The sequence below is a fragment of the Erinaceus europaeus genome, chromosome 4 (assembly GCF_950295315.1).
Source record: "Erinaceus europaeus chromosome 4, mEriEur2.1, whole genome shotgun sequence".
Taxonomy (NCBI): Eukaryota; Metazoa; Chordata; class Mammalia; order Eulipotyphla; family Erinaceidae; genus Erinaceus; species Erinaceus europaeus.
This window is the reverse complement of record NC_080165.1, coordinates 21,737,861-21,763,268: the sequence shown is the minus strand read 5'-3', so window position 1 is coordinate 21,763,268 and position 25,408 is coordinate 21,737,861. Positions and strand designations below refer to the sequence as shown.

General features: G+C 53.7%; 2 protein-coding genes across 8 annotated transcripts in view; one reads left to right on the top strand and one right to left on the bottom strand.

Annotated features, from left to right (window-relative positions):
* Positions 1-4,946, top strand: part of TMEM184B (transmembrane protein 184B) — a 46,768-nt gene extending 41,822 nt beyond the window's left edge. For 5 of the 6 annotated variants that reach the window (XM_060188996.1, XM_060188998.1, XM_016186530.2 and 2 more), the window contains 4 exons: positions 230-399; positions 497-691; positions 1,936-1,956; positions 2,741-4,946. In XM_060188996.1, coding sequence (XP_060044979.1) covers positions 230-399; positions 497-691; positions 1,936-1,956; positions 2,741-2,982 — 628 coding nt within the window. In that variant the 3' untranslated portion in view covers positions 2,983-4,946. The remainder of the gene's footprint in view (positions 1-229; positions 400-496; positions 692-1,935; positions 1,957-2,740) is intronic. The other variant, XM_060189000.1, reaches the window with a different exon arrangement.
* A 1,407-nt stretch (positions 4,947-6,353) lies between these two features.
* Positions 6,354-21,649, bottom strand: MAFF (MAF bZIP transcription factor F). Of its 2 annotated transcripts, none has more exons than XM_060188962.1 (3): positions 21,499-21,649; positions 8,261-8,326; positions 6,354-7,977 (listed from the first exon to the last, which is right to left on the bottom strand). In XM_060188962.1, the coding sequence occupies exons 2-3, from the start codon at positions 8,294-8,296 to the stop codon at positions 7,531-7,533; spliced, it is 483 nt and encodes a 160-aa protein (XP_060044945.1). In that variant the 5' UTR covers positions 8,297-8,326; positions 21,499-21,649; the 3' UTR covers positions 6,354-7,530. The 2 variants fall into 2 exon arrangements, with proteins under 2 accessions (XP_060044945.1, XP_060044944.1); XM_060188961.1 differs by having other exon boundaries at positions 21,494-21,626.
* Positions 21,650-25,408: the final 3,759 nt, after the last annotated feature.

The window sequence follows — 25,408 nt, the reverse complement described above, 5'->3', positions numbered from 1 at the left end:
GCAACTGGGCGGCTTCATACACCCATGCCTGAGGCAGCTGGGCTTCGGTGTTCTCATCAGTTACCTGCTCTCACCACAGTGAGAGTTGCTGGAGGGAGACTGACTGCAGAGAGCCAGTCCTGTGGCCTGGGGGGGGCGGGGGGGGGGGGGAGGAAGTTTCCATGGAAGGAGGGGCCCCTGTCTCTTGGGAGGGTCTGTCTAAGGCTGAGCCTGCACCCCGTTCCCGCAGTGTCACCAGCGGCTACCTCTATGTGACCATCATCTACAACATCTCTGTCAGCCTGGCCCTCTATGCTCTCTTCCTTTTCTACTTCGCCACCCGGGAGCTGCTCAGCCCCTACAGCCCCGTCCTCAAGTTCTTCATGGTCAAGTCCGTCATCTTCCTCTCCTTCTGGCAAGGTGAGCCTCCATCCTGGCCCCTAAGCCTCATCCTTTTCCTCATCCCTGGTTCCCCTGAGGCCCAGGCCAAGGCATTGAGCCACACTGTCCCTTACAGGCATGCTCCTGGCCATCCTGGAGAAGTGCGGGGCCATCCCCAAGATCCACTCCGCCCGAGTGTCGGTGGGTGAGGGCACCGTGGCGGCCGGCTACCAGGACTTTATCATCTGCGTGGAGATGTTCTTCGCAGCACTGGCCCTGCGACACGCCTTCACCTACAAAGTCTATGCTGACAAGCGACTGGATGCACAGGGTACGCACCAGCCTCCTCAGGCCACCCCCTGGAGTCCTGCAGGTGTTGATGGGTCAGAGGTCCCCAACTGCATGAGAGCAGGTGGCTCACAGGTTGAGAAAGAAGTCCTGGGAGCCAGGCCCACTGGCTCCTGCAGCAGTTGTGAAATGTGGGGACGCTGAGTTGATGCAGTAGTGTCCCCTCAGAGAGGCAGGGCGGGAGACCCAGGAGGCCCCTGAGGGCCCTGGCTCTCAAACGCTGCTGCCCATTTGGTCTCTGTCTTTAAAGCTCCTTTTCTCTAGCCTGATGCCCTCGAAGAGGCAGGCTCAGTGGCAGAGGGGACCTGTGAGGAGGACCCAGAGAGGAGGCTGGGATGCAGACATGGCTGCCGAGCAGGGGTGGGATGGGCTGGGAGGGTCTCTTCCTGTTCTGTTTTTATTATTTTATTTTACATTTATTTATTTGAGAGAGAGAGAGAGTCAGAGCGTTGAGTCCCACACACTAGCCACTAAACCACCTCCTGGCTTAACACATCCACCCAAAGTCAGGCTACAGATGTCCCCACCTCTTTCTGCCACGTTCCTTCCCTGGTTGGGAAGAGGCCCTCCAGCCCCTGCTGCTCTGGAGGCTTGTGCACACTGCAGATGGAGCACTCTCCCTTTTGACTGTGGACCTACCTGGGGCAGGCACTATGCCAGCTGTCAGCCTGCAGTTGCAAGGACCCAGCCAGTGTGGAGGGTGATGACCTTCCTGTCTGGTCCTGACAGAAAGTCACTAGACCTCTCAAGAGTCACCCAGGGCCCAGGGCCATGGCAGAGAAGCATTTCCATGTGCAGTGGGCCTGCAGACTCACCAGTTGCTGCCGCCTTCCCTGCCACTGCCCAGACACCCCCACAAGATGCAGTGTGGCCAGAAACAGCTATAGCAGGGCCCCTCTGTTATTCTCTTGAGCAGTGGTGTGTTTGTATAAGATGAAGGATGTGCGCAGGCCTAGCTCTGCCTGTCCAGCCTGCACTGTGGGCTCCTGACAGGTGCAGCCACCATTCTGGGGGTGTGCCCTCCCCCCAAGGGAAAGCAGGGACTTCTGCCAGGAGGGGGGACAGCGGGGGTGCTGAGGGGGTGCAGGGAGGGTGTGTGGACTGGTTGGTGGTGGGCAAACAGTGTTCACTCAGCTGTCTCTTGTCTTCTCTATTTCTCTGGCACCCCCCTCCCCCTCCCCTGCCTCTACCCCTGCCCTGCTTTGCCACTGGTTTGGTTGTGGGCAGTGCCAACATACGGCCCTTACGGTAGGTTCTGCTCACATTCTGCACGTCTGTCCTGCACGTCAGTTCTGGTCATTGTCACTGGCATGCCTCTCCCTACCCCATCTGTGTCGTCTCCTCCCCTGCAGGCACCCCTGGCTGGGAGAGCCCTGAGCACCTGACCGCCCAGGGCCTCCCTCTGTGGAGTCCGCCTGCTTCTGTCCTGATCTGGCATTGTTCCAGAATCTTCCCCACTCAGGTTTGGGGTGACTGTACTTGTCCATGGGAGAACCAGGGCTCTTCTGCTGTTTCCTGGCAGGGAGCCTGAAGGCCAGGGGAGACCCAAGCTGGGCTGTCCTTCACCTTTGGGTTTTATGGCTTAAGCCCTGGGGACAATTCATGAGGAACACAAGGGCAGGCAGCTCCTACCCTGCTCCTGACCCACCCTGTGTCCTCTGCAGGTGGCACCCCAGGGGAGTACACGGGCTAGACTTGGAGCCTGGGCCCCTCCAGATTTCCTCTCCTCAGTGGCTGAGTTCTACCCCAGGAGCTGGGCTCTACCCCAGGTCCTTTCCCACCTGCGATTGTCCTCAGTGGTGCTCACCTCCCCCTGTTCACCCAGAAGCCACCCCTTCAAAGCCACACGCCATGCCCTGCGCCTGCAATGCTCTGCCTGCCCATATCATATCCAAGACCCGTGCTCTGTCCCAGGAGACGTGTTAGACGGTGTCTGTTAACAGACCCATGCACTGGTGGTGGTGGTGGGGGGTGACCCAGGATTAGGGGCAGGGACTGTCCAGCCCCCTGACCTCCCTACTGCTCCCTGCAGGCCGCTGTGCACCCATGAAGAGCATCTCCAGCAGCCTCAAGGAGACTATGAACCCACATGACATTGTGCAGGATGCCATCCACAACTTCTCTCCCGCCTACCAGCAGTACACGCAGCAGTCCACCCTGGAGCCTGGGCCCGCCTGGCGCAGTGGAGCCCATGGCCTCTCCCGCTCCCACAGCCTTGGTGGCAGCCGAGACAATGAGAAGACGCTCCTGCTCAGCTCTGATGACGAGTTCTGAGGGAGGCCAGCAGTGGGGAAGGACAGACCCCTTGGTCCAGGGCAGGGCATGCCCCCTGCCAGCCGCACATCTGGGCTGGGAGGCAGGCTGGCACAACTTTGACATTGTCCTTTAACTTATTGGACCAGAAACGCTCACATATCGCTTCCAGAGCAACAGCCAGATGTGTCTGCCTGGGGACAGCCCCTGCTCAGCCACGAGCCTTCAGGAATATTTATACATGGCCAAGCTTGCACTGCCCCCTGGCAGGGGGCTAGGACACTGGGAGCGACCCCTGTGCCCTGAACACATTGGGATCAGCCAGGCCAAGGCTCAGATGTTAGCCCGTGTCACGGACTAGCCCCCTGCCCTCCTACTCAGCCCCCTATCCCAAACACCGTGCAATACCTGAACCTGGGCTCTTCCTGGCCTGCTCCCACCCTGTCCACATTTGTCCACTAGATTAGCCTCACCCTGGACAAGAAGAGGGAGCAACCTGGACACTCTGGGCAGCCCTCCACCCCCCAGCCCCAGGCTACCCATCAGAGCCAGACATCCAGAGCCACAGGGCCCACCCAGGAAGGGTGCTTGGGTGGCTCTTCTAGCGGGAGGCCTCTCTGTGGCCGAACCTTCTGCTGCCTCATCCCTCCCTCCTGGCCTGCTGCTGGCAGCCAGTGGCCCATGCTGCCCTCTCACGACATCTTGAGGACATTTTGGGCAGAAGCCTTGCTTCCAGGCTGCTCTAAGGGTCAGGGACTGTCAGTCCTCCTTCCCAGACCCATTGGTCAGCACCAGCCACATTCTGGTCTTGGCCTGGGGCTTCTCCTTCCCATTACAGGGCAAAGGTCTGAGTCTCCACCTTTCAGATCAGCTTGAGGGAATGCAGCCCACCAGGAGGGAGGAGAGATGGAGTCTGCAGTGGAGAGAAGGAAGGAAGAGTGGTCCCAGACTCCTCTCTCTGTGTCCTGCCTTGTCTGGCCCCTGACTCATCTCCTCTGTGCCTTAGCCACCATGAATGCCCCCTCCCAGGACCTCAGTCTGTTCTGACTCCTCGGGGCACCCTGATAAGTAGCTGGCATTCAGAGGCTCTTGCAGCACTGACCTGGATGGCCAGCACCGCCAGCCCCCCATACCCCTCCTGCCTGCGCACTGGCCGCTGTCTTAGGAAAAGCCTCACGTAACACAGTGACGTGTTTCCGCCGGCAGAGCGAGCCATCAACTTGAAACCCAGAGAGCACTGGGGCCTGAGGGAGGGTAGAGCCACCTTGCCCCGTGGCATCAGGACCGCACAAGAACCTTCCTTCTGGATGCTCCTAGATGGCCAGGCTCCCTCCTGGGGACCTTGACCAGGGCGGGGGAAGCGTTCATCCCAGTAGTCTTCCCAAGCCTCCATCAGCCCTTTGATCCACTCAGCCCCCAAGCACAGGGGCACCAGGGACCAACTCTGGGCCCCCCTCTGGAGGGCCAGGCCTGCTGGCACCACGCTGCCCTGGAAAGGCAGCAGGGAGGCCCTCACCCCCATGTCCTCACCTTGCCATTTCCTTTCTTTTTCCCTGACTCCTTCCAGGCCAAAGTGCTGCTGAGTCCCCAGCAGCTAGCTGCCAGCTGGTGTGGGGGGCGTGGAGGGGGGGCTCCTGAGCAGGGAGCTGGCAGCTCTGGGGGGGGGCAGGCCAGGGGTGCCTGTGTCCACCCACCCCTCCTTTCTAGGATGTATAACCTAACCATTTTTCTTTCTTTTTTTTAAACTTCCCCCCTAGGGTAGCTCTTTGTACATAAAAATACTTGAAAAATTCATTGTATGATGTATGAGAAGACAGAGTCCCCTAGTTTTGTATCTTGTGTATGACTGCCGTGCATTCCACCAGAAAGCCACTCTATTTTGGTCTCTGTGACATTTTAAATGCGCGACAGAAGTGAGCAAATAAAGTGAGAAAGAAATATATATATAAATATATATGAGACAATATAGATTGTACTGAAATATCTGCCTGTGGGTGAGGTTTTTCTATCTTCCCTCCCATTCCCTGTATGGTATGGGGCGGGGCAGTGGTTAATGGTTGTGGGCAGAAGCATCTTAGGAAACCCACTTCCTTCCAGCATGTACTGGGACTCAACGCCCGAGAGTACAGCTGGGGTCCAGGTCCCCACTGTGCAAAGCACCCCCCTCCCCAGTAGGGGCTTTGCTATTGCTTCCACCTACTCTAGGTGCACCCACCTTTCTTGCAGGGGCCCTTAGGGGCATTTTATCTGGGGGTCTTCGCTTCTCCTAGGCCGACTTCCAGCATCCCTGGGCCCACCTCCACCCCCACCCCCGTGTGTCTGCCCACAGGTGCCTGGCCCTGCAGGGCACTGAGCCACCACAAGCACACATGCCTTCCTGGGGCCTGGCGCTGATGACCTGAGCACTCAGGAATGTAGCGTGGGCGGGGGAAATTCCCAGCCGCTGCTGCCCCCCAGCTTCCTGCTGCCCTTTCCCCAGGCCTGAGCTCAGCACCTCGGGACTAGGATCATGGGTCTGGCAGGGGAAGCACTGAGCCTCCCCCCATCACTACAGGGGAGAACCCCGAGGGTCCGACGAACTCATTTGATTTGACCTTTCCCCAACTTTCACCTCATGCCCCTTCACCTTCCAGTGGCTCCCCAGCCTTCTCTCCACTGAATGTGCCTGTTAAAACTTGCAGACCCTCAGCGCCTGGTACATCTGTGTCCTTCATCATACAGATGGGGAAACTGACGCTGTGAGGAGCTAAATCAGCAAAGTTCATGCAGCTAGAAAAAGATACAGCTGGATCCAAACCCTGATCTCTGACGCTCAGACACAGATCACTCTCCTCCTGGAGTGCCCTGAAGGGCTGGCAGGTTAGCTCACAGTTAGCTTGAAGCCTAGAGTGAGACACAGTTTCATTTCCCACTAGCAGGCTGGGACTGAGGGAGCCGCCTTTCTCCCCGCCTCCCTGTGCCTTCCGGAACATGGGGAAAATATTTTCTGCTTGGCTCTAGAAAAGCAGACCTCAATGTGAAAGTGCTGGAAAGATGACTCTTGAGCCCGGGACTTTTCCTCTCTGGGCAGAGCTGTTTACTCTGTGAAAGGATGCCCGGGAATTTAACTGCGTTTCACCAAGGCCTCCAGGCTGGGCCATTCAGGGGAGGCGCCTAGGCTCCAGGCAACAAGATGGAAGGAGGGATGTTTTAGCAACATCCCTCTGTCCGTCCCCACCCCCATGGCCATGCACTTAATTGGGATGGTGCTAGTTGACTGGAGTAACCCTGCCACCAGGCGGGGGTCCTTCTAGGGTTGCAAGCAGTCCCTCATTGAAAAGCCTCTAGGAAACAACAAACAAAATCTATAACAAACAAATAAGTAAACAAACAAAAATCTATAGTCCAGGAAGTACACTTCTCTGTGGAAAAAGAGAACTTGACTTTATTCAGAAAGTCTACAAAATACAGAAGGCGTATAACTCGCTTTACTGTAGGTCAGAAAATAAATAAAACTCTGGAGGCCAGGTAATTAAAAAACTCCTTTGTGGTTAAAGTTGCCACTCCACTTTCCCTAAATATAAGATAAAATGTGATTTATTTGCAGATATAAAATATAAAGTCCAGCTCAGGGCCATGTACACCACTTTTCTCAGGAAGTGGGTACCAGGACACTGACAGGGAAGAATAACTTAGATTCGTGCAATAAATAAACAGCGCGGGGCGGGGGGGGGGCAGTATACAGTGCAGGGTGGGGGGCTGGGCCTTCAGGCAAAATTGCAGTCAGTGGCAGTGGTCAGCCCCACCTACAGTGGACATTCACAAGAGGACTGATGGGGGGCCTTCCCTTCTGAGGATCCCCACCCCAGGCCACAGGATCTCCTCCTTATCTCCCCCGCCAGCACCTTCTAGCTTCCCCTTCTCCTTGGCTGGCTGGCTCCCTGGTACAGGAAGACCCTGGGCTGAGCCAGTGCAGCTTCTTCCGTCCCTCTCATTGTCCCACTCATCCATCTGCATCACCTTCTCTCTCCTTCTGCCATGGGTCCCCTGACTCAGAAGAGCCATCTCCAGGCCCACGAGGGCCTCCCACCGCCCTTTCCAGTCCCTGTTCACTGCCCCCATGGCTGGAATCTCAGTGGGGAGACCTGGCTCTTCCTCCCAGTTCAACCACTGTAAGGCCCTGCTCCTATCTGTTAACTTGGAGACTCCTAAGGACTCCCAGACCCACAGCAGAGTGGGGGAACATCCACAAGGTGCCGCCAAGGGCCCAGCCGAACTTGTGAGTGGTGGAAGGGGTGTAGGGAGGGGTTGTGGGCACAACGTTACAAATATGCAGTGATCTCCACTCCGACAGCCCATCCGCCCAACCTCAGATGGCTGAACTTCAGAGCCCCGTCTCATCCCTCATCTCTCCAAAGCCGCCCCTCCCGGGGCCACTCGGTCCCAGTTTGAGCAAGAGAAAGATGAGAGGACGCTTGTCCACTACCGGGGCTGGTGGCTGCAAAGAAGTGGCAGCTGTGGCCAGAGGTGGCGCTCTCAGGCACTTGGGGAAGCGGGAGGGGGCGAGGCTCGGAGGGGCGGGGGCGGGGACTAGGAGCAGGCGGCGGGGGCGGGGCCGGGGGCGGGCCCGGGGGCGGGGCCGGGCGCCGATTTGACGATGGTGATGACGCTAGCGGGGGCCACCAGCGTGGCGGGCCCGCGGGCCGCGGCCACCGAGCGCGCGAAGCCCTGCAGCGCCTCGCACTTGCCGCGCAGCGCGTCGAGCTCCAGGCGCATGGCGGCGTTCTCGCGCGCCAGCTTGTCCACCTCGCGCTCCAGCTCCGACTTCTGCTTCTGCAGCTCCTCCTTCTGGCACACGCGCTTCACCCGGCAGCTGGCCGCGTAGCCGCGGTTCTTGAGTGTGCGGCGCCGCTGCTTGAGTCGCGTCACCTCCTCGGCCGAGAGCCCGCGCAGGTGCCGGTTCAGCTCGCGCACCGACAGCCCCATCAGCGCCTCGTCCGACAGGTGCGGCGTGTTCTCGCTCAGCTCGCGCTTGATCTGCGGGCGGCAAGGTGGGTTCGTGGGGAAACTGAGGCCCTGGGCCCCAGGCCTGCCTGTGGACGCCGGCCAGCTCCTCCCACGCCCCTCCAATGCTCCCATTGCCGTGGACGGCTGGGCCGGCTTCAGGACCCCGAAGGGGAACAGGAATCCTAAAAGGGCAAAGCAGGATCTGCCCGCAAAGGGAGCCCCGTGGGGCTCAGAGGCAGCCAGAGAAACCCAGTGCGGGGTGCCACCCTGGGAGGGAGGGGAGAACTGGAGGCAGCAGGGGCTGGCTCCTCACCTTCAGGGCTTTGCTGGATAAGGGGTCCACAGACATGTTTGCAGAAGGTGTCCTCTGTGCTGGGACCTGGTGGGAGAGAGGAGGCCGTGGTCACCGTTTTTTCTCCACTTCAGGTAAAACCCGTCTCACTACTTTAACAATCGAAGCAGTCTTAGGATTCATTCCCTACTCACTTTCCTCTGTTCCAGGGGCCAGTCACAGTGGCCTCCTGAGCTCGTCCCAGCCTTAGGACCTTTGCACCCACTGTTCTCTTTCCCTTTCTCTCCCAGTCACAAGTCTTCATCATTTAGATCTTAACCCAGAGCTACTTCTTCAGAGAGGTGTTACTATCCCATAAGCAGTGCCCTGTGTCACATCAACAACCTGTACTAACCCTCATGATAGTCACCTTGTCTGCAATTCGGTGTTTGTGGCCTGCCTCCTCTGTGTGTGCCCATGAGGACCGAGCCCTTGCTCACCTTACCGCTACATCAAGATGCCTAAGTCACAACAAGACAACAAATATATAACCCCATCCAAAAATGGGGGGAGGACTTGGACATAATATTCCCCACAGAAGAGATCCAAAAGGCCGAGAAACACATGAAAAATGCTCCAAGTCTCTGATTGCCAGAGAAATGCAAATAAAGACAACAATGAGATACCACTTCACTCCTGTGAGAATGTCATACATCAGAAAAGGTAACAGCAGCAAATGCTGGAGAGGGTGTGGGGTCAAAGGAACCCTCCTACACTGCTGGTGGGAATATAAATTGGTCCAACCTCTGTGAAGAACAGTCTGGAGAACTCTCAGAAGGCTAGAAATGGACCTACCCTATGAACCTGCAATTCCTCTCCTGGGGATATATCCTAAGGAACCCAACACATCCATCCAAAAAGATCTGTGTACACATGTTCTTGGCAGCACAATTTGTAATAGCCAAAACCTGGAAGCAACCCAGGTGTCCAACAACAGATGAGTGGCTGAGCAAGTTGTGGTATATATACACAATGGAATACTACTCAGCTGTAAAAAAATGGTGACTTCACGTTTTCAGCCGATCTTGGATGGACCTTGGAAAAATCATGTTGAGTGAAATAAGTCAGAAACAGAAGGATGACTATGGGATGATCTCATTCTCAGGCAGAAGTTGAAAAACAAGATAGGAAAAGAAAACACAAGTGGAACCTGAAATGGAATTGGCGTATTGCACCAAAGTAAAAGACTCTGGGGTGGGTGGGTGGGGAGAATACAGGTCCAAGAAGGATTCAGAGGACCTAGTGGGGGTTGTACTGTTATATGGGGAGCTGGGGAATGTTATGTATGTACAAACTATTGTATTTACTATTGAATGTAAAACATTAATTCCTCAATAAAGAAATTTTTTAAAAAAGGATGCCTAAGTCAATGCCTGGCACGATGAATATGTGCCAGGTGAATGGGCCATAACCCCACCCCAATAGGGCCTGGACATGTGCATTTTACTTGATTAAAATGATTTCCCATTAAAGTATAGCCTATATACAGTAACAGCTGTGTTCTACTCAACAAGTGCTCAGAACCCAGCCAGCACTCCATCAAAATGCAACCCAGTCAGTCCATGCCCAGCCTCTGCTCAAGCCTCTCCCATCCAGGCCTGTGTTTGGGGGACACTTTGCACTAACTCAGCTCTGCTCTGGGAGACTGAATGGTCACAACTGGGCTGATGAGGCGCCCACCGGCCTTAATGGGTCTCTCAAGGATCTGAAGGTCCTGGCAGGCATGTGCTTGGGGGGTACATTCAGGGGCTCAGTGATGATTGCTTTGTCCCGAGAAGAGGATTGTCTTCCAAAATCCTCCTCCTCCTCGACCTTTTGAAGAATTTATTTATGAGGGGGGGGGGGACCAGGTCATTACTCTGGCACAGCCAGGAATCAAACTCAGGACCTCATGCTTGAGACTTCAGTGCTTTATCCACTGTGCTACCTCCTGAGCCACCCAAAGCCCCTCTTAAAGTAGCAGTCCTCTCTGTCCCCAGCTGATCTATCCCCACAGGAGGGATGGTGGTGATGAGCAAAGGAAGAGCTTTGAGCAGTTGGGAGATAGCTCGCCCAGTAGAGTGCATGCCTTCCTATGTTCTAGGCCCTGGGTTTTGAGCCCTCACGTGGATGGCATCAGGGGGAGTTCCATAAATAGTGGAGCAGTCCTATAGTATCTCTCCCTTTGTGCCTGTCTCTTTGTCACCCTAAGTAAATAATGAGAAATTTGGTGTGGGGGAGCTGGAGTGAGAGTTCACCAGTAAGGCAGCACAGAAGCGCTACAGAAATGGGGCAAGCTCTGCTACTGCAGTGTTTCTCCCTACCTGAACTGTTACAACAAGCAGTCTCGGAGCAGTGATATCCCGCATCTGAGGACCTCCCTCTGCAGGAAAAAACTAAACAAACAAAAATGATAAAACGAGTGGCAACCTGGGTCCCCTACCCTCACCCCAGCGCAAAAGCAAACCAGAAAGATGCTGTGAGAGCTGAGACCTCACCCTGTCAGTCCTCATCAGCAACCCAGTGTGATGCAGGAAAGCAGCCCCCTCGCCCCAGGCCCAAGCCCTGCACCTGGGGCCACCTCACAGCCTCAGGCCCCGGACAGCCTTTGGGAGACACTGGCGACAGAGACCCCTCCTCCTGCTCACTAGCTGTGGGATTCTGGCAGCTTGGTTAACCACTCTGTGCCTCAGTTTCGCTACAGATTACTAAGAATAGAATGTGTGTTGTCAGCTTGCTTTCCTCTGCTCTCAAAACCTCCCGTCTCACTGGGAGTAAAGGCAGTCACCACAGTGTCCCAGATGCTGTGGCCCCTGTGCGCCTCCCTGCACTCCCTGGCTTCCCTCCCTGTGGCCCCCAGTGCTCCAGCCCCTCCTTAAACACACACCACATGTGTTCTTCTCCACGGCCTTTGCACAGACCGTTTCCTCCATAACCTCATTGTCTGCTTCCTCAACACCTTCACCTTTTTCAAGAGCTGAACTCTTCTCTTCAGCTTTGAATTCCTGCCCCGGAACTCTCTTGTGGGCTTTTTTAGGACTGAACTACCAATGGTAGGGACTGCCTCACTCTCCAAAGGAAGGCTGTGTCATCCTACTCTGCCACTCAAGGAAAACTGGTCCTGATATGAGTGCAGCCTAAAATGCTCCCAACTATGGCCATGGACTACAAACACAGACAGGGACTTGGAGGTTATTATACGGGCTTCTGTGCTAAATATGAACAGATATGGGCCCTGGGTAAACAGTTTACATGGTAAATAGTTCATTGTGTTTATATAGTTTCTTCAAGTTTGGGAGCTACTTTCTGCCCTGATACAGTTTTCTAGTCCTATTCTCAACTCTGACTACATCTTCACAAACAGTATTTTTAGTCCACCTGCAGGTTAGCTGTCAAATTCCAGCAAAAAATTACCACCATCTTGGGCTCCTAGCAACATACCTAAAATAGATTTCCTAGCTTCTACCTACCCTAAAGTCCCTATTTCCACCTGCTCTATCCCTACTTTATGGTTCCTGTTCATGAAACATTTTGTCCCACTTTATATCTTCCTGTATTTCAGCCACCAGGTTGCAGGTGCTACTACGATTTCATCCTGAACTTCCTGGGCAGATGACCTCACCAATGTACCCTGGAACCTCACCTCTCCAGAACCCTATCCTAGTAGGGAAAGAAATAGGCTGGGGTTACAGACCTACCTGCCAATGTCCATGCCCAGTGGGGAAGCAATTACAAAAGCTGGACTTCCCACCTTCTGCACCCCCCAAAAAATTTTTGGTCATACTCCCAGAGGGGTAAATGTTAAGGGAAGATGGCCAGAGGGCTCTGGACTTCAATTCCATCAGGACCCAGAGAGAGAAGGGGGGGCAAAGGAAGTACATTTAGAAGTAGTATGTGTGACTTAGAAAGGAAAAGAAAGCAGGGCCATAGAAAAACATGGGCATATATATATATTTATATATATAGTTACAGTCAACCCATATCTGTGACCTTGGGAGAACTGCTACAGTTTCCAGTAGAAGGAATGGGACACAGAACTCTGGTGGTGGGAAAGGTATGGAATTATACTCCTGTTATTTCCTTTTTCTTTTAAAATTTTTTTTTAATATTTATTGATTGATTCCCTTTTGTTGCCCTTGTTGTTTTATTGTCGTAGTTGTTGTTGTTATTGATGTCATTGTTGGATAGGACAGAGAGAAATGGAGAGAGGAGGGAAGACGGGGGGGGGGGGGGAGAGAAAGATAGACACCTGCAGACCTGCTTCACCACTTGTGAAGTGACCTCCTGCAGGTGGGGAGCCGGGGCTCAAACTGGGATCCTTACGCGGGTCCTTGCGCTTTGCGTCACATGCACTTAACCCACTGTGCTACCGCTGGATTCCCACTCTGTTATTTTCTAATTTTGTAAGTCAATATTAAATCACTAAGAAAAAGATAAAAAATAAAAGAGTTCATGTCCTGGAAACACACACACACACACACACACACACACACACACACACACACGGGTGTGTACATACACCCCACACCCTTGTCTCCCTTCCCTGCCTCACACTTCCCTAGGGAGTTTTCACTGTGTGTTATTACCCACTGTGGACATCTACAGCATCTCTGAGGATGCCGGCTTCCCTGAGCAGAGGTCCTGGGGTGTGCACTGCTATGGCCCTGGTGCTCAGAGCCTGACACACACTCGCCCCTGAAGTGTGACTCAGGCTAGGGTGGGACAGTCCAGGGCTTTCAAAGTCACACCCCTTCCTGGGCCCACATGTCAGCGGACACTTCAGAGACCCCATGGGCTCTGCAACAGGCCTCCCCTAGTCTCTACACAGCCTTTGTCACCCAGATGCATCCCTTCTGTGACTCCCTGCTGTCTCAGGGAAGAGTCCAGGTCATCCACACATGCCCAGGCTCACTTCCCATGGCTGCCCGCCTCCACACTAACTCCATCATGTGGGTTTTCTCTCACTTCCTCCCTACCCCCACGATTTCTTGTTTCTGGGCAGCTCCCCCCACCCACTTTATCAGTCAGGCTCCTAGTCAGTCATCTTTCAGTCCTGGATACAAAACCTTCCTCCTCCAGGGAACCTTCCCTGGCCCTCCCAGCCTGTGTTGTCATGGTCTGTTTCCTGTCCTAGGAGTCACCAGACAAGGAGCTCACAGCAGGATCCAGGCCAAGCAAGAGCTGGAGGCCAGAACAGGCTCTGGTGAAGTGTGGCTGGGTGGAGCCTCCAGCCCCCATCACCCATCATGTCAGTGTCTGAAGTCAGTGCCAAGGTCAAGTTCAAGCCCAGCCAATACTGTCCATCTTAGAGCAAAGCTCCTGGGTTGTGCTTCTAGTCTTCCTCCTTGCTTCTCTATATGGGGATGGTGCACAGAGAACAAGAGGATGGGAAGGGAGTAGGAGGGACTCCATCCCCATGCCCCTGGCTCCCCAGAGGGCTGTGGATAACAAGAGAGGAGCACTGGACCAAGAGTCAAGCTTTGGTCCCATCCCTGATTTCTCCAAGCTGTGTGACCTTGGGCAAGTTATCCAACCTCTCTGGGTTTCCACTTTCCCACTTATAGGATCAGAACAATGTCCAAGAAGGGGGTGCATGATGGCACACCTGGTTGAGTGCACATGTTGCCATGTTCAAGAAACAGGTTCAAGACCCTGATTCCTGCCTATAGGGGGGGAAGTTTCACGACTGGTGAAGCAGGTCTGCAGGTATCTCTCTTTCTGCCTCTCTCTCTCTTTCTCTCCTCTCTCTTTATTGTTTTTATTTTTTTATTATTGGATAGAAATTGAAAGGGAAGTAGGGGGGGAGCCAGGTGGTGGTGCAGCGGGTTAAGCGCACATGGTGCAAAGCACAAGGACCAGCGTAAGGATCCCGGTTCAAGCCCCAGGCTCCCCACCTGCAAGGGGTTCCCTTCACAGGTGGTGAAGCAGGTCTGAAGATATCTATCTTTCTCTCCCCCTCACTGTCTTCCCCTCCTCTCTCGATTTCTCTCTGTCCTATCCAACAACAATGACAGCAGTAACAACAACAATAATAACAATGATGATGACAAGGGCAACAAAAAGGGGAAAAAAAGTAAAGTTAAAAAAAAGGGAAGGGAGAGATAGAGAGGGTGAGAGACAAACATCTGCAGCCCTGCTTCACCACTCGTGAAGCTTTCTCCCTGCAGGTGGGGACCAGGGGCTTGAACCTGGGTCCTTGCACACTGTAATGTGGTGCTTACCTAGGTGTGTCACTGTCTGGCCCTTCTCTCCCTCCCTATCTCCCCCAACCGTCTCAATTTCTCCCTGTCCTATCAAATAAAAAATAATTAAAATTTAAATTAAAAAAAAACAATGCCCACCACAGGTTTTGATAGAACTGACTGGTAGGGTGCAGGAGACAGCATAATGGTTACGCAAAGAGACTGTCATGCCTAAGGCTCCAAAGTCCCAGGTTCAATCCCCTGTACCATCATAAACCAGAGATGAGCAGTGCTCTGGTAAAACAAACAGCAGACAAACAAACAAACAAACAAACCAAAACTGACTGGTATAAGCCATAAAGGCCAGGGAGCACCCACGGGCTACTAGAGCTTGTGCAGGAGGGGTCGGGTTTCTCCCCCATATCCTCACCGGGGGATAAGCCATGGTCTCCACTCTGAGGTGTTCACTGCAGAAATACATACAATAGATGTGGATAGTTTCTCTCTGGAGAAGCATGAAGCAGGGGAGGGAGACAAAGGTGTGTGTGTGTGTGTGTGTGTGTGTGTGTGTGTGTGTGTGTTTTCGGGGCATGGGTTCTGAACTGAGTGAGAATATGAGATTGGGATAAAGGTGGTAAGGAAGCCAACTGTGCAGTTTTGGAGGGACAGAGAATCTGGCAGCAAGCACCGGACCCTCTGTGGAGCTCCATCTCCTAGCTGGCAGCCCCTCTGCTCACTGTACCCAAGAGGTCATCTCTGGTCTGAAGTCACACAGCCGGTAAATGTCTGCCTCCCCCACACCTGGCAGAGCTTTGAACATCTGGAGCATCTGGAATGGCCCCATCAGGACTAATCCTGATGCCTTTCCCCCTGCCATCATCCTAGTCCTCCCAACAGCGAGCTCTGTAAAGTCAGGCCCAGAGAGGTCACTTCAGTGGTCCAGAGTCACACAGCTAATGGAGTGGAGGCCCAGACCAAAGACCCACTGTACCCCAGGCCTCCTCCTGGACTCTCTCTCTGGCCCTATTTGCTCATTCCTTTGAAGAAGAGACTTGCCTATGTCCAGGGCTGCCCAGCTCTGTGGGCCCAGGTTTGTGTGGGCTCTGCATAGGACATGCAAATAATACACACATTACCAGGTCTCCCTGTCAGCTGCTTGGGGACCTGGGGTGTAGGTTATGCTTGGATACTGGGTACTCAGAAGCATGGCCTGGCCCTCAGACAAGCCATCCGTCTGCTCTGGACCTTAGTTTCCTGGTGAAATGGGCCCGATCATGGTGTTAGTAGTGTGTAAAACTTAGCAAGGTCATGAGTGGCATAAGGTGCACCCCGGCCCCCACTGCCTTCCCTCTGCTCCAACCAGTCAATCCCAGCCTGCAGTGCTATCCACTAAGTTTGGGCATGGCCTCAGAACCCTCCCTAAAATGGTCTCTGAGTCTATACAGTAACTAGAGGGCCCATCCACTCAGCAGGTTACGATTCTAAGAGGTTCCAGGCCCCCAGCAAGCTCTGGGCCTGCCCTTCCTTCTGTTCATTTCCCCCCATGCTCTGGCTTCAGCCCCTCAACCATATCCTCACTGTCAACTGAGACACCCATGTTTGTAGGATCGTCCCCAAGTCAAGCCACCACAGAGCGAAAGTCATGAGAAGGGGGAATTTGCTATTAAGATGAGGCCCCCAGCCTCTACCTGGGGCCAGCACTGCTGGGTCAAGGGGCCTGCATCCGCCGACAGCCTGTGGCCTGGGCTGAGACATCAGTTCACCCAGAGTCTTGCTCTGTGACACTGGTGGCTGGCTGCCAGGCAGTGACTCGGGGGCCAGGAAGCCTGCCCTGCAGCTCTGTTCAGGGCTGGCTCCCACTGCCCTTCCACCCAGAACAGACCCCCAGCACCTGCAGGTGCCTGTGGAGAGTGGACCTGCTCCCCCAGCACTGACAGCAGCTCTGAGTCCCCTGTTGCCTCCCTCTGCTTGGCCCCTCAGTCCACCCAGAGACACCCTGCAGACGGCCCACCCGCTGGCACAGGCTCCTCTCTGGCTGCCCGGCCACGCTGCTTCCTCCGTGAGGACAGAGGAAAAAAATGTGTTTTCTCGGGTCTTGGCAGCCAGCCTAGTGGAGCCTCCTCCCTGCTGGGCGGAGAGCAGTGTTTGGGGGAGGGGGGGCGGCACGGCTGGAAGCTCAAGCTCCAGCAAACATACTGTATGACTTTGGGAATGTGACCCCCTAGCCACCTCTGGGCCTCAGTTTCCCCACATGCCATACTTCCACTGAGGCTCAGTGCCTTCCAGTACTGGCAATCTCAAGAGTTTAAAGTGGGGAGTCAGGCGGTAGCGAAGCGGGTTAAGCACAGGTGGCGCAAAGTGCAAGTTCCAGTGTAAAGATCCTGGTTCGAACCCCCGGCTCCCCACCTGCAGGGGCGTCACTTCACAAGCGGTGAAGCAGGTCTTCAGGTGTCTATCTTTCTTTGTCCCTCTCTGTCTTCCCCTCCTCTCTCCATTTCTCTCTGTCCTGTCCAACAATGATGACATCAATAACAACAACAATAAAAACAATGAGGGCAACAAAAGGGAAATAAATCAATATATAAAAAAAAATTTTTAGAGTTTAAAGTGCCAGATTTTGGAAAAGAGCTCTAACACCCCCCCCCCCCAACACACATGCACACAACTGACTGGAGGCCCTGGAAGAGGGAATGGAAATCAATCACCAAAGGCTTCAGGAGGCAGGGACACAAAAACACACCCACAGAGACGATCAGCCTTGACCATCACTCTGCCCCACCTGCACAGCCAGGGAGCATTTCCTCTTTCAGAAGAACTGTGAGCACAGCCACGTCCTCACAGGCCTGAGTCCTTCCTTACCCAAGGGCTACTGGAGGAATCATCACTGACACGAGCCTGACCACAACCTACCCCGGCTGACCTTCCCCACCCCCACCCCCTCAGATCCCCACTACATCCTCCTTCTCCTCTTCCCTAGGATTTTCACGCTAACAGCAATCGGATGTTCAGATGAGCCTGCGCACTGTCCCGACAGATGAATGGGGGGTGGGGGCGGGGGGAGAAGCAGAGCATCAGCCCAGCGTATATGGTGCCAGGGTTTAAAGCAGGGGCCTCACATGTGCAAGTCTTGTGCCCTATCACACAGCCACCTCCCTGGCTGCCAGTCCTCGTTTCTTCACCTCTGTCTGCCCTCAGCTCCTGGAGGGCAGGCTCTGCCTCTGCCTTTGTCACCATCACACCCAGCACCTGACGCAGGCTGATGATGTCAGGGCAAGAGAGGTCCACAGGTGGGGGCACCGGTGAAGACCCACAAGAGACTTGGGGGAGATCAAGTCTTTCACACTAGCTTTCCACCCAGGGCAGAGCCAACTCCCTCACCGCCCCCCTCCCCCAGTCACATGCAGGGATGTTCCCAGCTGCCATCTTCCTCCCTGGGACTCCACAGACTCCAAGCCTGAGCCTGCTGCTGTGTTCTGTGTCCACTCCCATGGTGGCCCTGGGCTGTGAATAGGGGCTGCTGTACCCCCCTGTCCTCCTCCCTCCCTGCCAGCTTGCATGTCCTCCTTCCTGATCTAGGTGGGGACACTGAGGTTTCCAACTGTGGTGGCAGGGCTCATGAGATGGACATGGGGGTGTGTGGTTCAACTATTAACGAGCCCATGCCTTCTCTTAAGTGAAACTCTCCAAATGCTACATATGATGGAATGGTGCACTGATCTCTCCATAAACAATCAAAATAAGGAGCAGTAAGATAGTTCGCTTGGATAGTGTGCTTTTTTACCATTTGTCCAACCCAGGTTCAAGCCTGGTCCTCACTGCATTGAAGGGAGCTCTGGTGCTGTGGACTCTCTCTCTCTTAAATAATTATGATAATTATTATTATACGTCTATGTATAATATTTGGATGTAGATAAAAGCAGAGATATGTAGATGTAAGATGTAGATAAAAGTAGAGGGCAGGTGGTGGTGCACCTGGTTGAGTGCACACATTACAGTGCACAAGGATCCAGGTTCAAGTCCCTGGTCCCCACCTGCAGGGGGGAAGCTTCACGAGTGGTGAAGCAGGGCTGCAGGTGTCTCTCTCCAACTCTATCTCCCTCTTTCCTCTCAATTTCTGTCTCTATATAATAAATAAAAAATTTAAAAAAGCAGAGAGAGAGAGAGAGACTTCAGCACTTCCACATAGTGGGGGCTTATCCTTAAACCTGGATCACGCACACGGCAAAGCAGCACACTGTCCAAGTGAGCTATTTTGTCAACCCTAATAATAATATATTTAAAAGTTACTTATGTAACCCGGGAAGTGGTGCAGTGGATAAAGCACTGAACTCTCAAGTACATTGTTTCAACTTCGATCCCCAGCACTGCATGTGCCAAAGTGATGTTAGGTCAGGAACTCTCCCTACTTCTCTCTCATATAAATATCCTTTTGTGTGAGTCGGGCAGGTGCAGCAAGTTAAGCACATGTGGCGCAAAGCACAAGGACCGGCAGTTCCAGCCCCTGGCTCCCCACCTGCAGGGGAGTCACTTCACAGGCGGTGAAGCAGGTCTGCAGATGTCTATCTTTCTCTCCCTCTCTCTATCTTCCCCTCCTCTCTCCATTTCTCTCTGTCCTATCCAACAACGACGACATCAATAACAACAACAACAACTACAACATTAAAACAACAAGGGCAACAAAAGGGAAAATAAATATTTTTAAAAACTCTAATAAAAATATCCTTTTGTAATTGGGATTCTAAAATGAAACCCTATACTTATCCTTAAAAAATATATAGCACAGCGGGTTAAGCACACGTGGCACAAAGTGCAAGGACCAGTGTAAGGATCCCAGTTTGAGTCCTGGCTCCCCACCTGCAGGGGAGTCGCTTCACAGGCAGTGACGCAGGTCTGAAGGTGTCTATCTTTCTCTCCCCCCCGTCTTCCCCTTCTCGCTCCATTTCTCTCTGTCCTATCTAACAACAACTACATCAATAACAACAATAATGACTACAACAATAAAAAAACAAGGGCAACAAAAGGGATATATATATATATATATATATATATATATATATATATATATATATAGTCTGGCTGGCTGCGCAGTAGCACAACGGGTCAAACACCCATGGCACCCAAGCACAAGGAAGGATTGGAGTTAGGATCCTGTTCCAGCCCGTAGCTCCCCACCTGCATGGGGGTCGACTCATTGTGGTGAAGCAGGTCTGCAGGTGTCTGTCTTTCTCTCCCTATTAAGATGAGGCTCCAAGCCTCTAGCTGGGGCCCACACTGCTGGGTCATAGCCAAGGGGCCTGCATCTCCCAACAGCCTGTGGCCTGGGCTGTGACATCAGGTCACTCAGAGTCTTGCTCTGTGATACTGGTGGCTGCCAGGCAGTGGCTCCAGGCTGGAAAATCTGCCCTGCAGCTCTGCTCTCTCTGTCATCCCTTCCTCTATCAATTACTCTCTGTCCTATTCAATGGCAACAAAATGGGGGGGGGGGGGGTGCTGAGCAGTGGATTAGTAGTGCAGGCACCGAGCCCCAGCGATAACCCTGAAGGTAATAATAGTAATAATAATAATCTGTTCTTACCACGGCAAGTTCCATCAAACACACACAGACGTCTCCCCCCACCCCACCTGTGATTTTATATGCCTGGAGGTGTGTGTGTGTGTGTGTGCAGAACAGATCTAGGAAACTCTAGGTCCCCCAGCCCATCTCTCAGGACACAGGGGGAGGGGGGATAAAGCAGCTTTTTCAGGATGGGGGGAGAGGGGAATAAGAGGCAGAGGCCCTCCTACATAAACCCTCCATACACCAAGACCCTTGTCCCTGCTGCCTCTGACCAGGGTTTGGCCAAGGATAAGGCCTCTGGGCCCGCAGGCTGGCCCCAGCCCTCAACTAGCTGCTCAGGTCTGGCTGTCCCTAGGTCTGTCTGACTAGTCCCACCTATGAACTGAAACTACCAGGCGGGCAGAAACTGGCTCCACCCCACCTTCCTGCCGCACCCTCCCGGGCCCAGGAGCAACATCTCACCAAGCAGCCAGAGCGGCCACCTTGGAGGGAGGCCTCCCCCCCCCCCCCCCCGTCCTGCTGTCTCTCAGGTAGCTGGGACAACGGGGGACAGAGACCCAGATATCGGGCGCCTTGTTGCTAGACCCACCGAGTGCTGGCTCAGGGGAGACTCCCTCGCCTCAGCCCCCGCCGAGCCACTTAGAGTCCGGGGCACTTGCTCCCACCCAGCCACCCAGTGGCTGCGGGCGCTGCGCGGCCGACAAACACGGCGGTCACGTGGCGGCGGCCTGGGGAACTCCAGGGGGCGCTGGGGGGCGGCCGGGAGGACTGGGCGCTCCAGTATCCGCCGCCCGCCGCCGCGCTCAGATCCTTATTCGGCAGCGTTTGCTCTGTCTCCTTCTCTCTCTCTCCCTAAGGTGCGCAACACGGGGGCTTCAGTCTGGCAGTGTGCGCAGACACACAAACACGCAACGCCTCTCTCCAAAGTAAAGCGCGTGCACGCGCGAGCGCGCACACACACACGTCAGCACACACACACACACCAACACACTCACACTAGCACACGCCAGCACACACACACCAACACATACACACGCCAGCACACGCACACTAGCACACACAACCCAGCGCGCACACACGCGCACACGGACACGCACCGCAGGCTCCGGGAGCGCCGCCAGGAGCTCAAGCGCACGCCCCCCCCCCCGGACGTAAACAAACCGCGCACGCACGGCCGCGGGCACCCGGCCAGCGACTGTTCTCACCGAGTCACGTACGTGCACACACAGCCCCCGGCCCCGCCTGGACGGCCCCTTCCTGCCCCGCTCCGGCGCCTCCAGCCAGCGCGGCCCATCCCCGTGGCGCCCGGACCAGCAGGCTCGGACCCCGTCTCGATCTCCCACCTTCCCCCGCAGGTGCCCCCGCCAGCCGTCGGGGACAGGACGCTCGGGGACGGCGACCGACCCAGCCCCAGAGCCCCGCCCCAGACAGGTTCCCGGGGCGCAGAGACCCTGCGACCTCGGGGTGCGGCGCGCCTCCCTTGCCCCCTCCACGCACCTCACCCGACTCTCGTCCCGCTGCGCCCCGACACGCGCAGGTCTCGCCGCTGGCGCGGCTGCTATTCCAACCCGCGCCCTGGTTCGTCTGCCCTCCGGTCCCACCGCGGGTGGCTCCCAGCCGGCTCCCCGGAGCGCCGCGCCGTTTGTTATGGGGCTGAGTGGCAGCGCGGGGGGCCAGCGCAGAGTTGTAAGGCGAGCTTCCCGGAATTACTCACTCACAGGATTCCTTTCATTCATAAAAACTCAGTCATGCGGTGACGTCACCGCCCCGGCCGCCCCCCAGCCCCTGAGCGGCCTCCGGGCCTATAAGCCCCGCCCCTCACAGGACCACCCCGCCCACAGCCCCGCCCCTTCCTCACTTAGGCCACACCCCACCAAAAGACTCTACAGCTGTCTGGAACCACCCACATCTCAGCCCCGCCCACAATTAGACCCGGCGGGTTGCGGAGCGTCTCCCCAAGCCCAGTCCCGCCCACAGCCAGGACCTGCTCCGGGCTTCTCAGGTCTACGGGCCAGCGGGCTAGGTGCGTTCATTCACATGACACCAAGAGATAGCCGCGTGGGTGGAGGTATCATTTATCTCACTTCACAGTCCTCAGTTTCAGGCTGTTTCTCCTTTCGACCTACATCCTGTCTTGATGATCTCATTTGTAATCGTGCCATGGCTGTGAATGCCATCCAGATGCCCATGAGCCCCAAATTTGTATTTCCAGAGCAAACGACCTGCCCACCGAGCCTTCACGTGGGTTCCAGATGGGGACTGCAAACACCCAAGGGCAAAATGTAACTCCCAATCATCAATGCCACCTCAGCTCCCGTTCTCCTATCCCATCCCCAGTATCAGTCCAAACCTTGCTTGGTTGCCTCCCTCCTCCTTCCTGGCCCAAGAAGTGAGGGGGCTCTACTTCCACCTCACCTGCACCTCAACATTTACAGCCACTTCTGGTCCCAACACCCGGTCCAGTCCCCAACAACTCATTCCCATATTGGCAGTGGCCTCCAGACAGCCGTCCTCCCTCGTCCAGCCACACACTTCCACCCTCTGCCTTTTAACATCCCCAATAGTTTCACTTCGTGTTTAGAATATGAACCATAGTCCTCTCTTTGCCCTATAGGCCCTTAAGCTATGTGGTCTCTACTCCACTCTCCAGTCTCACTTTCTGCCACTCTCTGCAGCACTTCTTTATTTTATTTTATTGATTTATGATCCACAAGTTCACTGGATAAGAGGGGTACAATTCCACACAATTCCCAATACCAGAGTTCCGCATCCCATCCCCTTCATTGGAATCTTTCTTATTCTTTATCCCTCTGGGAGTATGGACCCAGGATCATTATGGGGTACAGAAAGTGGAAGGTCTGGCTTCTGTAATTGCTTCTCCACTGAACATGGGCATTGACAGGTCGAATTATACCCCCAGACTGTTTCTATCTTTCCCTAGTGGGGTAGGGCTCTGGGGAGGTGGGATTCCAGAACATGTTGGTGAAGTTGTCTGTCCAGGGAAGTCACGTTGGTATCATGGTGACATCTGCAAGTTGGTGGTTGAAAAGCACTAAGGTACAAAGCAGAACAAATTGTTTAATAAGCAGAAACCTAAAGGTAAGAATAGAACAGATAATATTTGGGGTCTCCGTTTTGGAAAAAAGCAAGGAAGGTCTATTTCAAGGGGCCCATGACTTGACTAATTTTTTGCCTGAGCCCAATAGCTAACATGCAGGTGGGCTAAAGGTATTACCTAGGGAGATGGTGTCAGAGCTGGAAATAAGACTAGAAAGTTGGATCAAGGCAGAGAGTAGCTCCCAAATATGGGAAAAGTTTATAAATACCATTAACTGTAAACCCCATCGATCTGATCTGGGGTCCATATTCAGCACAGGAGCCTGTGTAACCTCTGCATCTCTGTAGGTCTGAGCTCTCATTCCGAGGTCACAGCAAGGGAAATTCTAGCCTGCACTCATTTCAGGACCTGTCTCCTAAGTAGCAGAGTATGTTGACCCAGCCTCCCTCCAGAGAGTGGGACAGTCCCCACCATTGTTGTTCTACATTGAAGGCAAGGTCCTATAGAGGCCCACAAGTGAGTCCATGATGCTGTTTCTGATGGAGATGACCAGCAGTGGTGGAGAGTGTGATCTGTTAGACGTCTAGGCCGATCATATCTATGTGGGAATCCCAGGATTCCCTGACTAGGGCCCTAGATGATGGGGTGGCCTGGCAGTAACCAAGAGAGCCATCACTAAAGTATTCTACAGCCCTTTTTATAGGTTCCTCACACACACCAAGTTCATTCCCACCACAGGTCCTTTGCACTTGCTGTTTCCTCTGCCATTCTCTGCCTGACTCATTCTCATTTTACAGGTTTGTGAGCTCAGCTGTGACTGTAGGAAAAGTCTTTCCTGACTGCCTGGTAAGAAGTCCCATTTCTGGTGACAACAACTATACTTGTAAACCATCAACCCTCCAATAAAGTAAGAGATTAAAAAGCCCCCATTTCTGAGATTTGCTTTCCTTCTTTCTTTTTTTTTTTCTTTCTTTCTTTTTTTTTTTTTTAGTTCAAGAGATACAGAGAGAAAGCGAGTGAGACAGAGGAGAGACTAGAGCACTGCTCAGTTCTGGCTTAAGGTGATGCTGGGCGCTGAACCTGGGACCTTTGTTGCCTCAGGCTTAAAGTCTTTTTTTTTTTTTTTTTTTTAGATTTTTATGTATTTATTAATAAGAAAGATAGAAGGAGACAAGGAAAGAACCAGACATCACTCTGGTACATGTGCTGCTAGGAATTGAACTCAGGACCTCGTACTTGAGAGTCCAATGCTTTATCCACTGTGCCACCTCCCAGATCACATGGAAATCTTTTTGCATAATCATTATGCTGTCTCCCGAACTCCAAAATTTGCTTTTATATCACCATAATATTTTCAAGGCTGCAGCTGGGGAGGTGGCTTGGTAGTAGAACATAAGACTTGCATGGTCTCAAGCTCTATCCCTAACATTTCATATGTGATGTTCTGGTTATCTTTCTCCTCTCATTAAGTGTGTGTGTGTGTGTGTGTGTGTGTGTGTGTGTGTGTAATCTCATCATGTATTGTATTACTATTTAGTGTCTGTCTTTCCCAACTAGAATGTAAATTTCAGAAGATGAGAATCCTGTCTGTCATGATTTCCTCTGCATGCCCAGTGTCTGGAGCAGTACTTGGTCCATGCTATGCCCTCAATAAATACATGCTATTGGAATAAAGGAGAAGAATCTTAGAGAGAAAACATGACCTTCTAGAGTCCCCTAGCTAGGAATCTAAGAGCTGGAATTTTAGTCCACATCTGAGCAGTTCATGAGGTCTGGGTCTGCTCCTAACTACGCAGGGGTTGGCATAACTGTGAGGGATGGTTCAATGCCTGAAGCCCCACCCCAGAGAGGTGTTTTAGGTACAGAATGGGAGAGCAGTACAGTCTGTTCTCCTGTCCTTTCTTTGCTCGCGTTGTTCCATTGCCTGAAGTGCCTGAAGTGCCAGGTGTCATCCACAGCCATCTCTTCTGGGAAACACACAGCGCAGCACTACCTCATCTTACTGCAAGGGAGTAGACTTCCCCAATTGGGACATCATTTTGTGGTCACCAGCAAGGTTCCCCTATCCCTTGATAAGGTATATTTTTTTATTTCAGAGTCCTTGTCATGCTTTGATGCCTCTGGGCCTTGGTCCCCCAGAGGGGCACCTCTTCCATCACAGAGGCCTTGGGATTCATATGGAATGTGACCTGTGTTCACAGTGTGTGTGCTCAACCAGGTGCACCACCACCTGGCCCCCTAGAGTGTTTTATTTGTTTGTTTGTTTTCTCTGGGGTCAAGAATTTGTGCATGCTTGATTTAACTACTCTCAACTGCTTTTTAAATTCAAACTAACAGAGAAGGAGAGACACCAC